At 39.5% G+C, this 15,894-nt stretch overlaps 2 protein-coding genes across 2 annotated transcripts; one reads left to right on the top strand and one right to left on the bottom strand.

The window, feature by feature from the left end:
• Nucleotides 1–230: 230 nt before the first annotated feature.
• On the top strand, nucleotides 231–5,031 carry LOC143572773 (putative pre-mRNA-splicing factor ATP-dependent RNA helicase DEAH5). The gene is made up of 2 exons (XM_077057833.1): nucleotides 231–3,448; nucleotides 4,362–5,031. Exons 1-2 carry the CDS (start codon nucleotides 276–278, stop codon nucleotides 4,753–4,755), a joined length of 3,567 nt encoding a protein of 1,188 aa, XP_076913948.1. The 5' UTR covers nucleotides 231–275; the 3' UTR covers nucleotides 4,756–5,031.
• A 1,877-nt stretch (nucleotides 5,032–6,908) lies between these two features.
• Nucleotides 6,909–10,527, bottom strand: LOC143572770 (cytokinin dehydrogenase 3-like). The gene is made up of 5 exons (XM_077057830.1): nucleotides 9,555–10,527; nucleotides 8,880–9,007; nucleotides 8,538–8,798; nucleotides 8,196–8,464; nucleotides 6,909–7,400 (listed from the first exon to the last, which is right to left on the bottom strand). The coding sequence occupies exons 1-5, from the start codon at nucleotides 10,183–10,185 to the stop codon at nucleotides 7,085–7,087; spliced, it is 1,605 nt and encodes a 534-aa protein (XP_076913945.1). The 5' UTR covers nucleotides 10,186–10,527; the 3' UTR covers nucleotides 6,909–7,084.
• Nucleotides 10,528–15,894: the final 5,367 nt, after the last annotated feature.

Consider the following 15,894-nt stretch of genomic DNA (forward strand, 5'->3'; position numbering starts at 1 on the left):
ATATTAAAATACCCGACCCAAACCCGATCATGGTATATACTCATACCCAAATCTAACCCGATAGTGATCAATACCCGAAACCATGTATTTGAAAAACCCGAAACTTATTTCGTTAATTTAAACTTTATAGATATTTTTCTTAAAAAAAACACACAAAATAAAACCGACATAATACTATACTACTAACTAATAATCATACATACATACATACAAATCAATCAATCAATCAATCTATCTCGCAAACCCTAGAAACCAACTATCATCATAATATTCTTATGGCTTCTCGATCTAAAGCACCAAGCTTGAAGAAACTCGAGTACTTATCACTCGTATCAAAGGTATGCACTGAACTCGAATCCCACTTAGGCTTTGGCGACAAAATCTTAGCCGAATTCATCACCGAATTGGGTCGAAAATGTCAGTCTGTTGATGAATTTGATGCTAAATTGAAACAAAACGGTGCCGAATTGCCTGATTACTTTGTCAGTACGTTGCTGACTATTATCCACGCCATCTTGCCCCCGAAAACTGAATCGAAAGCCCCGAAATTAGACGCCGGGCCGAAATCGAGCTTCCCGGGGTTGGGGATTGGGGATAGTAAAGATAGGGTTAAGGAATTGGAGAAGGAGATTGAGAATGAGGCCCGGGAACGTAGGAACCGAGTTGGTGATGAGGCGAGAGAACGGAGAAATCGTGACGGTGATTGGGTTCCAGAACGAAGAAATCGAGACGGTGATGGGGTTCGAGAACGAAGAAATCGAGACGGTGATGGGTTTAGAGACGATGGAGAGGCGAGGGAACGAAGAAACCGAGACGGTGGAAGGAATGATCGGGAACGAGATAGGGATAAACGAAGAGAGAGCGAAAACGATAATAATAATAATAATAATAAATATGATGGTAGTCGGCGAGGCAGGGGTCGGGATGAAGGGGATGATGGTTACGGGCGTAGTAATAATAATAATAATAGAATGGAGGAACCGGAGTTGTATCGAGTGTATAAAGGACGAGTGACGCGAGTGATGGATAGCGGGTGTTTTGTGCAGCTACAAGAAATTAGGGGAAAAGAAGGGTTGGTACACGTCTCGCAAATGGCGACGAGGAGGATAGCGAATGCGAAAGACGTGGTGAAGCGAGACCAAGAGGTTTTCGTGAAGGTGATATCGGTATCGGGTCAGAAGCTGTCGTTGTCGATGCGGGATGTGGATCAGAATACGGGTAGGGATTTGTTGCCGTTGAAGAAGAGTGGCGAGGATGAGTCGAGGACGAATCCGAGTAACGGGAGTAACGGGACGAGGACGGGGCTTTCGGGGATAAGGATAACGGACGAGGATGCCGGTGTGCCGTCACGCAGGCCGTTGAAGAGGATGAGTTCTCCAGAACGGTGGGAGGCGAAGCAGTTGATTGCTTCGGGGGTTTTGAGTGTGAAAGAGTACCCGATGTATGATGACGAAACCGACGGTATGCTTTATCAAGAAGAAGGTGCTGAGGAAGAGCTTGAAGTCGAGTTGAACGAAGACGAGCCCGCGTTTTTGCAAGGACAGACGCGGTATTCGATGGACATGTCGCCCGTGAAAATATTTAAAAACCCGGAAGGCTCGTTGAGCCGTGCAGCGGCTTTACAGTCTGCGCTTATTAAAGAACGACGGGAAGTTAGAGAACAACAGCAACGAACGATGCTCGATTCGATTCCTAAAGATTTGAACCGACCGTGGGAAGATCCGATGCCCGAAACCGGTGAGCGACACCTGGCGCAGGAGCTTCGGGGAGTTGGGTTATCGGCTTACGACATGCCCGAATGGAAAAAAGACGCGTTTGGTAAAGCGTTGACTTTTGGTCAAAGATCGAAGCTTTCGCTTCAAGAACAGAGGCAAAGCTTACCGATTTACAAGTTAAAGAAGGAGCTCGTTCAAGCGGTGCACGATAATCAGGTTTTGGTTGTGATTGGTGAAACGGGTTCGGGTAAAACAACTCAGGTGACTCAGTATCTAGCCGAAGCCGGTTACACCACGAACGGGAAGATAGGCTGCACGCAGCCTCGTCGTGTGGCTGCAATGTCTGTAGCGAAACGTGTTGCAGAGGAGTTTGGTTGTCGGTTAGGTGAAGAAGTCGGTTACGCTATTCGGTTTGAAGATTGTACGGGCCCGGAAACCGTTATCAAGTACATGACTGATGGTATGCTTTTAAGAGAAATTTTAATCGATGAAAACTTATCGCAGTACTCGGTAATCATGCTTGACGAAGCTCATGAACGAACGATCCACACCGACGTCCTTTTCGGGTTATTAAAACAGCTTATTAAAAGACGAAGCGATCTTCGGTTAATCGTGACATCGGCCACACTCGACGCAGAGAAGTTTTCTGCTTATTTCTTCAGCTGCAATATTTTCACGATTCCCGGTCGAACTTTCCCTGTCGAGATATTATACACGAAACAACCCGAAAGCGATTACCTTGACGCTGCGCTTATTACTGTTATGCAAATCCACTTAACCGAACCCGAAGGCGACATACTCGTTTTCTTAACGGGCCAAGAAGAAATCGATCACGCGTGTCAGTGTCTGTATGAGAGAATGAAAGGTTTAGGTAAAAACGTACCCGAACTTATAATTTTACCGGTTTACAGTGCGCTCCCGAGCGAAATGCAATCCAGGATCTTCGAGCCCGCGCCTCCCGGTAAACGAAAAGTGGTCGTCGCAACTAATATCGCTGAAGCGTCATTGACCATCGACGGTATATTTTACGTCATTGATCCCGGTTTCGCTAAGCAGAATGTTTACAACCCGAAGCAAGGACTCGATTCTCTTGTTATTACTCCGATTTCACAAGCCTCGGCTAAGCAACGAGCGGGCCGGGCCGGACGAACGGGCCCGGGAAAGTGTTACCGGCTATATACTGAAAGCGCGTTTAATAACGAGATGTCGCCGACTTCAATTCCCGAAATTCAGAGGATTAATCTTGGCTTGACTACTTTGACTTTGAAGGCTATGGGGATTAACGACTTGCTTGCGTTTGATTTTATGGACCCGCCGTCGCCTCAAGCGCTTATATCCGCAATGGAACAGCTATACAGTCTCGGAGCGTTAGACGAAGAAGGGCTTTTAACGAAACTAGGTCGGAAAATGGCGGAGTTCCCGCTCGAACCGCCGTTATCGAAGATGCTTCTCGCGAGTGTGGATTTGGGTTGTAGCGATGAGATTTTGACTATTATTGCGATGATTCAAACGGGAAATATCTTTTATAGACCTCGGGAGAAACAAGCGCAAGCGGATCAGAAACGGGCCAAGTTTTTTCAAGCGGAAGGTGATCAACTCACGTTGCTGGCGGTTTATGAGGCTTGGAAAGCTAAGAATTTTTCGGGCCCGTGGTGCTTTGAGAATTTTGTCCAGTCGCGGTCGCTTAGACGGGCCCAGGATGTTCGAAAGCAGCTTCTTTCCATCATGGACAAGTAAGTTTCGGTTGATTAATAATGTTCATATTTGTTATGTTATATAGATGTGTTTATCAACTTTATTCTTCACCTAATGCTATGAAACTTTATTTATAAATTTTTTAGCTTTAGGTTAAGTTATGCATATGCTTATGGTATTAGGTGAATTGTTGGACTTGTTTTGAGGACAGTGCTTTAAATTAGTATTGGTAAATGGTGTCTGGGTTAGGGTTGGATTTTCTGACCCGATTAGGTAAATGGGTTGGTTCGGTTGAGTGTTATACTGATACAATTAGGGGTGTGCGTGGTGCGGTTTTGGGCTAAAACCGAAACTTCGGTTTCTGGCTTATTCAAACCGTTTGGTTTTGGTTTTGGTTCCGGTTCGGTTTTGGTTTTTTTCGGCTTTTACAGTTTTAGCTTGAAAATTTTAGGCCGAAAAAAGGTTAGACCGAAAATAATTAATTTAGGTATTAATAATTTTGTTGATTATTAACTAAGTGATTATTATACATTTGGCCAAAAATATTTGAGTTACATATTAAATTCTTGTAAATTACTTAATATACAAAAATAAAAATCTAGAAATTCGGTTTGGTTTTTTCGCTTTTTATTACATACAAAACCAAAACAACTGAACCATAAGCTCGGCATTAACAAAAACATAAAACCAAACCGTCGGTTTTTTGTTTCGGTTCGGTTTTTTCGATTCCGGATCAGTTTTTTCGGTTTCTTGCACACCCCTAGATACGATACCAACGCGTTAACCCAAACCCTGCACAAATTGATACTTATAAAATGATATTCTTTGTTCAGATTTTGAATAGGAATTATGCAAAGGGTCACCTTTTATGTCTTTTGGTACCAACTATATACAAATTTAGGCTGTGTATATTTCCAGTGCAATTTATTAAACTGTCCTTTATTCGATCAGGTACAAATTGGACGTCGTAAGTGCTGGAAGAAATTTCACCAAAATAAGAAAGGCAATAACTGCCGGTTTCTTCTTTCATGCTGCAAGGAAGGACCCGCAAGAAGGATACCGGACCATAGTCGAGAACCAGCCTGTTTACATACACCCGAGCAGTGCTCTTTTCCAAAGGCAGCCCGATTGGGTCATCTATCACGAGTTGGTTATGACAACAAAAGAGTATATGCGTGAGGTTACTGTAATCGATCCCAAATGGCTTGTTGAGCTGGCGCCTAGATTCTTCAAGGTGTCCGACCCCACAAAGATGAGTAAACGTAAGCGGCAAGAGCGGATCGAGCCACTTTATGACAGGTACCATGAACCCAACTCGTGGCGGTTGAGTAAAAGACGCGCTTAAACTGGTGTGTTATTAGTTTTGTAACAAACCTTTTATTTTATAATTTACTTGAAGTCTTGAACATCAACTGTTGTTTCTGTTGAAGATCTTTTATCCACTGAAATCTTTTTGTGTACTTGTTGTATTCATGTGTTTAATGATGTGTGTAGTAGCTAGTAATTTACTAATTTTAGATCATAGAAGTGAGCAAATGGGCCTAAGTTGGATTGGACATTTGGGTTTCACGGGTCGGATACGGCCAGGTTTAGGTCTTTAGGATCCTGAAATTGTTTGAATGTGCGCCTCAAGAGGGGCACAAACTGGGTATTTTCAGGAACTGGAAACGGGTAGGAACCGCTTTCAGGTATGGTCAACAAAAGTCAAAACCAGGTCCGGTAGGAATTTGGTCAGGGCATAGTCGCGCATTTGACTGTGCTTTGACCGGGTTTCTGGGTTTTTTTCACGTTTCGTGTAGGTCGGGTTTTGACTGGGTATTTCCAGTTTCGGTGAGTCCGGGTCGATTCCGGCTCCTGGGAGAAATCCGATACCAGGTTGTACCTGCAGGTCGGATACGGGTAGGAACTAGTTCCGGGTCAGGTTTACCGGGAATTTTGTGCACCTCTATATGCCTCTAGTATATATAGACCACTGCACCAAGACTGATTTTTAAAGAATGTAGACAACGGCGGGGCCCGTTTTACAACGTTGGTTTCGGTTGGTCGGTCCTTTTAGTTGGACTGAGACTTATTGATCCTTTTATATATAACACAAACCGAACTACATCTGGATAATGGGTAAGCGAGCAACAAGCTGCGCCGCTATCCCCTTTTGAATCGCAAAGCCTATTCTACTAAATATAAATCCTTGGTTCCTCGGGCTCCGCGAGTCACTGTGGACCACCTTCTGCACCTGCTCCAAGAAGCGAACCATATTCTCGGCTGCAATCAAGGGCCGGGGCTTGTGTTGCGGTTGTGGCCGGGCGATTAGTCTTAAGTTGGGGTGTAGTTTCGTAGTTCTCCTTTTTCTTTTTGTCTCGAAGGAGTTGGAATTCATAAAAACTTTCAGTTAACAGTCTTGGATTTCTTTTTCTAAGGAATTAGAATCTACCCCCTTTATTGGTACCGAGATTTCCCGGCATCAGAATACAAACTGCACAACAGCGGCGTTTGACGCTTATCAAAATGATCAGTGTTGGGTTGCATTGGTTTTGGAACGTTAGATTTATGGATGTATTCAAATATTTTGACAACCAAAAGTATTAAGACAGGAATCGAAATTCCAGTCGCATCAAATTATTTGAACAAACGCATCAAGAGATGGAACTTAAATTTCAATTTCATTGAATTCTGCGAACCAAACGAGCCCTTATGCGAAACGATAATTAAGAAACCGGACTAACATTTAGATCTGGTCATGATCGCGTCCTAGTTCGGCCATTTGAACCAAGATTATGCAAATCTCTAATTATTTAGAACTGTGAGCTAGACAAAAAAAAACTAGTTTTTAATAATCTAAATAAGAACCAAACCATAATAAAACTAAAGTTAGACTTGTAATTAAAACTGAATTGACATTTTAAGTCTGTATTGATATTGTTTAGTAGGCAATAAAATTATAATGGGCCGCACAACCATGAAAATTATAATGGCCGAACTTGGGCTGGACTGTAAATAATTTCATTCACTACCATGATCCATTTAAAGGATCTTAATAGAATTGGTTAATATAATTATTTGTGGTTATAACTTATAAGCTTATAATAAAATCAAAGTTTATCAAATTTTAAAGATTCTATTTGTGTTTTTTTAATTATAACCAATTTCCCTTTTTTGAAAAAAAAATACAATAAAATTAATTAAAAATTAATGTACCGAATCTTGAAGATTTTATTTTTATTATTTTTAGTTAAAAGCTAACCAAATATCCTCCTTTTTTATAATAAAAATACAATAAAAATAACTAAAGTATAATTTATTGGAACTTAAAGATTTTATTTGTATTTTTAAGATAAATAATAACAATTTTCCTCGTTTTTTTAATAATAAAATACGATAAAAATACATAAACTATAATTTGTTGAAACTCAAAAGATTTTATTTGTATTTTTTTAATATTTTTAGTTAAAAATTAACCAATGTTCTTTCTTTATAAAATAAGTAAAAGAAAATAATCCATCATTGTAAATTGCTTAAAATTTATTATTAACTTGAGCTAATCAGACATCAAGAACCAATACCCCACATTGATTATAAACTGCATATACTAAATACATAAACCCGAAATTTAGTACATTAATCCAGCATAACATATCTATTATACATATACGTACCATAATATAAGCATATGATAATTAATAACTAAAATTGAAAATGTTTTGTCCAGGTGACAATATCATTTTTGGATCATACTTGGCTTTCCTCTCCTCAAACAAACCCCATTGTGCACCAAAATGCTTCATCCATTCTTCTTTTGTTTCATAATACCTTGTGAGATATTGCTTGATGTTAAGTCCCATTTCGTCACATAATTTTAATATCCTTTTGTTTTGATTTTCGATTATTGCTAAGTCTTCAACGTTTCTTGCGAATGGCAATAAACTTACGGTGTAAAATACATTTTCGCCTTCATCTTCGTCTGAAATGACCGACGACATCCTATTGTCCCACCTGCAATTTCACAAGAGAATAATTCTAGGTATAATCATTTTTATAATTAGTCAACAAACAAACACACACACGCACCCTACATTAATCTTCTCTTATGTGAGACTTGAACCCAAACAATAATGCTACTAGACCCACAAGTTATCAACGGTTGATTAGTTTTTGATAATTCTTTAATTAAAAAGAATATGAAGTAGTTGGCAAAATAAGAGCTTTAATTATTTTTTATGAATATATTTTTTTTCATAATTAAGATTGTTAACTACTGGTAAAAGCAAATGCAAATAAGTAACTGTAACTTCTTACTCTAAACTATTTTAAATAAGAAAACTAGAAAAACAATTATTTATATACCATTAATTAAAGCAGTATTTGCATACACGTTTATTAAAAAATAAATATTACTAAATTCCCAAATAATGCATGCACTTTTAGGAACATCATTGATTTTTTGTCTTCTAGCATATTAAGTTACAAAGTAGGGCAAAGTCATCAATTGTTTCACTTTTTGAAGGAAATTATATTATTCCTAGAGTTATGAAAAACTAAAATAACTTTTTCTAAACTATTTCAACATAAAATATCAACAACTTCTGCTATAATTTAAATAATTAAATGATAGGAAATGGTTAATTACTTTTTTACAGTTCATCGGGTATTTATATAAACAACTTCATCTATAATCTAAATAACTAATGATAGGAAATGGTTAATTACTTTTTCGCGGTTCATCAGGCATTTATATAAACAACTTCAGCTATAATTTAAATAACTAAATGATAGGAAATGGTTAATTACTTTTTGCGGTTCATCGGGTATACGAGAAAAGGACCCGCGCTCTTGTTTTCTTTTTGAATTATATCAATGAAGACGCGTTGATTAAAATCCAAAATGCACGATTTTGGAATGAAGAAATTTAACCATGGATGATGAACGTCCCATAATCCTTTCGATTGAAGCTTTAGCTCTTCGGTTCTCACTCTATTAAGAAAATCAATATACGTTGCATCTTTCTTGAATATAAATCCGGTTTTGAAGTTTAACCCTTTGAACATCTCATTGAGTTCCTGAAATTACAAATACAATTTAAAGAAAAGGACCAAAATGATGCAAAGAGATTGAATATTGATGAATGCATACCTCATCTGTTTTTCGTATATCGAAATTGTCATAATACTTGACTACTTCTAAGCTATAAACGACACCATGTTTGGATGCTAATGCATTAACTTTTGCTTCATCATCAACCGAGAAAAACGAAGATCTCCAATTGTTTGCTGGACTTTTCTTCATAATAAGATAACCTTCAACATAATTAGGTCCATTAATAAGTGAAATCAAGTGTTCTTGATCCTTGGTGAATGTAGCAAAGTCTTCATAAATCATTCGAATCCACTTCACCTACACAATTCAAAAACATAATTACAATCATGCCAATTATAGTTTAAGGTTGATGATTGCATAAGTTTTTAAAGATCTTACTCTTGTTGGTGCCTTTTGTAATACAATCCTTGCCCTAGTTATGATCCCAAATTGGCCAAGACCTCCAAGAACACCATAGAAGAGATCAGAGTTCATGCTTTTGGAGCAAGTTATGAAATCCCCTTTTCCTACAACCATCCAAGAAACATATTCTAATTAGTAGGATATATAAAGTTCATAAAATAATAATAATAAATTTGATCTAGATTGCATATATCTTCCTTAAAATTGTTCATACACATGTATGTGTTTGATATATATGTAGTGTGAGTGTGTGTGTGTGCAAGTATGCATACATAGAGAAAATCATATTTTAAGAACACTCAAAACTAAATTATTCTTTAAATCTTTGAGAAGTTTAAAACATAAAAAATAGTCAAGATGCAATATTTATTCATCTATTCTTGATCTTTTAAAAACACTAACAAAATGTGTTCATGTAACAAACAAATATGTAAGTTATGTTTAGCTTGTATTACGTACACGTACATGTAACCTATACATGTATAGACAAAACATTTAAAATTAAAATAAAAACGAGTTTTTATATTGCATAATGTATATATAAGAAACAACAATTAATAAATACGAATCAATGATTTTAAAAATTAATGATCCACAATAAGTACTTATCATGCATGTATATATATATATATACACACACGTAGTACGTACCGGTAATGACATCCATTTCAAGCACATTACTGATTTGAGGTCCATGAAGGAAAGCCTGCCCGCTAATGCCCGCATTCGAAAGCGTACCACCAACGCTAAGATACAAGTAATCGGTCCATGAAACCGGCGCTAATCCATGCTCCATCGTCGTCCTCAAAACATCGATCCAAAGTTGCCCACCACCCACATCACAATAAAACCCTAAACTCTCACTCCAACCAACTTTAATCCCACCATCAACCAAAGAGCTCATTTCCACCACCACCCCATCTTTCGCCATCGCCTGTCCTCCAATCGAGTGACTGTGGCCTCTGGCAGCGATCCTGAATGGAGGACAGGCGGTGTAGGATGATTTAACAAGGTGAACGATGTCAGAAACGGTTGAGGGGTGGAAAACAGCGGCGGGTGGTTCATGAACAAGTTTACCGAAATCGGAAGAGGCGATTTTGATGGAAGTGGTATCAATTGAAAGTTTGGTTGATATTTCATGAGGTAGCGTTTGATATGAAAGTGAAGTGTTATTGTTGTTCCATGGTGTTAATGTTTTGGTTCTTATTATTGCAACCAAGTTATTTATTATGTGTAGTATGATGATGTATGCACGAAGAAAAATATTATGAGTTTTAGCCATGAGAGAGAGATGAGAGAGAGGTTGTGTTGAATGTAAAGATTGGCAAGATTTTGAGTCTATATATAGACAACAATATCAAGTTGTGTAATGTGAAAACATCTAATTTAGGTGGGGGGTCTCCATGCATATGCTAGTGAGCTAGTCACATCTAAACAAGAATAAAAAAAGCCTGAAAAATATGTATTTATTCAAAACATTTATTTTCTTACGGGGGCCCGGAGGTCATATTTTGTTAAGTCATGTTCAAATTAATATGACTATGTTGTAGTATTAAATAATAAGTTATTATCATAATCAGAAATAGTAATACCGAGTTTTGTAACCTTCTTTTCTTGTCTAATCTCAATGTTCTAGACACTAATTTGCATTTATCTTCACGCGGTTTTATATAATAATAAATTAATTACTTAGAGTGTTTCATGTGGTTTACTTAAAAATGACATAGGTGATCCAAATAGTTTAATATAAGGTAATCAGACGCTTTATATTTAGCCTTGAATATATAGAGCATTCGAGTGAACTGTATCAACCTATCTAGACCACTCATGTCATTTTTGAATGTTAGTGACTAAAAAGTTGAACATACGCAAAAAGTTGTTGGTCCATGATCCTTAGGAGTCTACAGTTCATCTTCTTGGGCGGCGAATGTGACATGGGTCATGGACCCATTCCAATGTAGATGCACCCATAGCATGCCTAACATGATATCATAAAAGACAGGTGTGCTATGACACCCCTCTGTGTTATGGCTCAATTGTCTTTCTTTGAACCGAGATGTTATCTTTCAACTCCCTCTCATCTTTCAATATCTTTATTTTCACATGATTGTTACGTCATCTTTTCCTTTATTTTTTCTTCATTTCCTCCATGATGTGTAACTTCACCAACTTGATCTACTCTAGCTTTGTTTGATGTATTTTTGTGCCTACGACTTCTACTTTTTTAATATGGTTGATTTCATCAAATTCAGAAATTATCCATTGAAGTTGTGCTTCCCTATCATGTTAATGATGATAATGTCGGTGTCTTAGGTCTTCATCACGGCTTCTTCTAACTTTTCAATATTACATCCCATCTTCTTTAATAACTTCGACAAGAAATTGTGCATCAGATACACTCTTGTAATCGTTTGACTCCATTTCGGATGTCTTCCACTACTTTTGTAATTGAATGACGTCCATAACAAGCATGATAATCCATTTCAAGTGATTTTATTAGCTATTGCTCATGTCGTCTAACAAGAAAACATTTTGTTTTTTCCCCTACTTTTCTTCTTCTTTTTTTGTAAGAGAAAGGGGGGGGGGGGGTCTATAGAGTCATACGAGTCACGTGGGTGGGCCGGTCATTAGATTCATTATGAACTTTGGCATACTGAAGCGATACAAAACCTTTTTGTGTTCGCATACGCGTGCGTTACTTTGTAAATCATAGAAATTGTCACGTGTATTGTGGGTAAGATTGAATTTACTAATAACTAAACAGCCCACATAGGTTTAAGAAACTCCTTCACGATATCGACCACAAAAATTTCGTTATCTATACAACAAGAAGCAACCGTACCTAGATTCTTACTTTTCACAAAGTGGGAATATCGTATGTGGCCCATACCTCTTACAAAAGGTAGATTCCGTGTGCTATTGGGAAAGAATAAAAGGTAAACAAAACTAAAATCAATAAACTTTAACAGAATAATGAATTTGGATTTCTTAAGAAAATGAAAAAAATAAATAAAAATACAGTAAAGTTTTGTTGTTTTCCATATTGGGAATGAATATTAGTTGGTATGCACAAGGATCTTTGAAAAATATAGTACGGAGATTTGATTAGAAATTTCAAATGTAAAATACAAAAGGTAAATATGATAGAAACATCAACCAGATTTTGGTCTTTATGTTGTAAGATCTTCTTTGTTGGTATATGTGGATACATTAGATCCTAAAAGTCATATTCTGGATATTCTTAATATAAATATGAATTTTGATATGGTACAATAGCTGGCGGTTTAAAAGCTCACGGCTTATAGCTTGCTAGATAAAAGCTCGAATAAAGCAAGCTATAAAAAACTTGATTTGAAACAACCTAAGCCGAGCTAGTTCGTTTTTGTAACCGAGCCAAGCTTGGCTCAACTCGTTGGTTTGTTCATAGGCTCGTTTAACTTCGACCTCAAGCTCAGCTGAGCCGAGATGCCTCATTTAATTTCGAGCACGAGCTTGAACCCATGCTGGTTCGACTCGGCTCAACTCATTTACAGATATAATTTATTATTATTATTATTATTATTATTATTATTATTATTATTATTTTCAAGAACCAAGTACATTTTAGAGGGCATAAGTTTGTTAAATTAAAGACTGTCTTAAACGCACAACTATAATAGTTTGAATGTATCATTGTAACCGGACAGCTTAGACATATCTATATAAATAGTAATACGTATTATTTTAGTCTACAACACGCTAAAATCCTTCAAAAAATAATGGAATACAGCATTTTTAAATTGAAAAATAACAAAACTGTTGTTTAAAAAAAACTTTTTCTTAATTTTCTTTTAAAGGCAAATGTTATTGAATCTGTATTTTCCACTAATAAATCTAAAATACTTGAAGAGGTATGTACCCGCCTCAACATCGAGCGGGCCGGGTCAACCCACAAGATATATACAAGACATTAGAAATCAAAGATATTATCAAGGCACAAAGCCAAAACCTATGCGCATGGCGCATACAAAACATGCTCAGGCATCATATGCCCAGGCACACATATGCTCACGCATCACATATGCGCGCAGCGCATCAGCGCGCGGCGCATATCACATGCTCGTGCATATCATATTTGCGCATGAAATATCTGCGCGTGAGAATAAAGAGAAGACCTCGCGCATCCTCAGGATGGGCGCATATCACACATGCACATAATCAACCTTGTCCTTATCCAAATCAGGATTAGGGCAACCTTGATTGTGCACGTCAGACAACCTTCCAGAAGGCATCTTTTTAAGGAATAAGGATATGCTGATGTTGACAGCTGCCAAATGAAAGGTCGACAACTCAGCATGACACATGTGCTACCACGTGATTACAACCAACGAGAAAGCGCCAGGTGTCCCAGAGAACACGTGGCGCAGTGCGATTGGAGGAGGCCAACGAGGCTAAGCCCAATCAGTGGAAACCCTAGCACTATAAATACAGCATCAACTCCACTTTGATGGACACATTCATACTCAATCATTGACAGTTACAGGCAGTGATATCACATTCAATCATATTGAATTACATTCACTCACAGTCAGTTACAGACAAACACACAGTCACACAATCATAGAGTATTCAGCTATTAAGCAATACTCTCCAGATTCCCTGACTCTCACATTATTATCTTCTCCTACACATACTTATTCTCACGCCGGAGGGTTACCCCAAAGAGGACCCCTCTGTCCCTTTCTGAGGGGTAAGTTAACGGCGTTGTTCATTTTGTAGGTGGAAGAACACAGATCCAGAAGAACCATCGGTGAAATAGTACAATCAGAACCCGAGGAAAGTAGATCTGCTACCAGTGAGTAGATCCACGTTTCTTCATTGGCGCCATCCGTGGGACAAACGGCAATCAGATCTCATCAGATCTACATAAAAAAAAAAAAATCAATCACCATGGTTTCTGGCGTTCGTAACGCTGATCAAGCTCTGGAGGATATTGAACGTGAGGGTGTCAATGAGGGACATCAGTTTCTGAGGGTGCCGCGTGATTCTACGCGCACCACCAGTAACCGTCCCTTCATCACAACCCCTCACGGCCAGACTGAAACTCCTCCAGACGATCTCACGTTACAAAATCTTGCCGGCGCGAAACTGAAAGGACCAATGGGTCCAGAAGGAGAAACAAATGATCCGAATGAATGGCTCATAAACGAGCAGCGGCGTCTAATGGAAAAGTACAATGAAATGGTCAAACAGAAAAAGCTAGCCGACCAAACACAAAGGCAAGCGTTTGATAAGCAGACTACAAAAAGGCCACGCGCGCCGGAAGACGGACATTCGGTTCACACGGCACACACTGAGTTCAGTGATGAAGAAGTGCATAGCATGAGGAAGACGCGAGATACTCATGCAGGAGGCTCACAACTCCGCGCCCCTGTGAACATCGCGCCTGGAGCCAGAGCAGATCTGGATCTGCACATGCCGTACAGCCCGCCAGTGAGGGGGCAAGTGGACGTAACCACGCCGTACAGGCCGGCCATCTTAGTGAAGCACTCAAAATTTACTGAGCGCATCGCTAAGGCCCCCATCCAGCACAAGACCAAGATGCCAAGTGGTCTGGGCAAATATGATGGCACAACAGATCCAGATGACTTTTTGCAAGGTTTCTATAACACGGGAAACCTAGAGAGCTGAACGATGCCAACATGGTGTCACATGTTTGCCCGCTGCCTTACGGGTGCGGCGCGTGTCTGGTTCGAGAGCTTGCCGACTGGGCAAATTGATGGGTTCGAGGAACTAATGGAAAAGTTCCAAGCCCACTTCGTACAGCAGCGCAGACACACGCGCGATCCTGATGACATCATGCACTGCGTGAGCAGGAATGATGAAACGATTGAGGACTACATCACTCGTTTCAATCAGGAGTCTCTGGCAATCGGGGGTATAACTGAGCAACTCCTGCGCGTGGCTTTTATACAAGGCGCGCGCAGTGATCAACTCCGCCGAGCTCTCGTAAGCAGAGATGGTATGCCCACCACTTGGGCAAAACTAATGGAAGCATCGCGAGTCTTCGCGAGAAATGAAAAACAGATTGCCCAAGATAGGGCTAGAGAAAGAGCGCATCAGGCTGAATCACCGCGCAGCAAAGAGAAGAGGGCCAAACAGAACTCTGTATGGTCCAGGTTGCAACCAACAAGTTTTTCTTCCGCAGAAAAGCAAACGCAACCAAGCTCACCCCAGCCCCAAAAAGATGTTCGTAATCGCGGGGAGGGTGACAAGAGGGAGGGCGGCAGAGATCCTAGCAGACCTCTGCCAAGAATATGGACTCCCCTCACTAAAACACCTGCACAGGTGTTAAGTACTGAGAATGTCCAATTCAAGCCCCCCAAGCAACTACACTACAAGGGACCGCAAAACAGTGGCAAATATTGTGAATTTCACAGGTCCCCGGGCCACAACACCGACGCATGCCATCATTTAAAGGATGCGATCGAGAAGGATGTAAAATCAGGCAGGCTGGCTCACTTGGTGAAAAACCCAAGAATAGAGGATGAGCAACCGGAAGGAGCCTCTGCCAGCAAGAAATACAAAAGAATCTGTGGGGCTGAGGGGGGACGACAAGGGCAGACATCAAAAAAGAGAAGCGCGCAAATCAGCGGAGATTGGCGCGAGCAGCAAGTTATCTTCCCAAGAATCAGGGGAGGCCCTTCAATCAGCAGCCCTCTCGTCATCACCACACACATTGCTCATTACGAAGCGTCAAAGGTCCTGGTGGACACTGGAAGCGAATCTGACATTATGTACGAGCAATGTTTCAGAAAGTTAGACCCGGCAGACCAAGCGCGGCTCGAGATAGTGAACGCACCAATCTGTGGTGTTTCAAATGAAATCATCCATCCCCTAGGTCAAATTCAGTTTGAACTAACTATGGGGGATGATGAGCACAAGCGAGCCGAAGTTGTCAACTTCTTGGTCTTGCCCACCACGTCATGCCACAATATGATCCTGGGTAGGG

This window comes from Bidens hawaiensis, unplaced genomic scaffold (genome assembly GCF_021521415.1).
Source record: "Bidens hawaiensis isolate Kalapana, Puna unplaced genomic scaffold, B.hawaiensis_p1.1 tig00026008_1, whole genome shotgun sequence".
Taxonomy (NCBI): Eukaryota; Viridiplantae; Streptophyta; class Magnoliopsida; order Asterales; family Asteraceae; genus Bidens; species Bidens hawaiensis.

Coding starts and splice junctions, on each gene's coding strand:
- LOC143572773 (XM_077057833.1), top strand. CDS start 276: ATGGCTTCTCGATCTAAAGCACCAAGCTTGAAGAAACTCGAGTACTTA. Junction 3,449..4,361: donor CTTCTTTCCATCATGGACAA/GTAAGTTTCGGT, acceptor TTATTCGATCAG/GTACAAATTGGACGTCGTAA.
- LOC143572770 (XM_077057830.1), bottom strand. CDS start 10,185: ATGGCTAAAACTCATAATATTTTTCTTCGTGCATACATCATCATACTA. Junction 9,008..9,554: donor TGAAATGGATGTCATTACCG/GTACGTACTACG, acceptor GGATGGTTGTAG/GAAAAGGGGATTTCATAACT. Junction 8,465..8,537: donor ATATACGAAAAACAGATGAG/GTATGCATTCAT, acceptor TTGTAATTTCAG/GAACTCAATGAGATGTTCAA.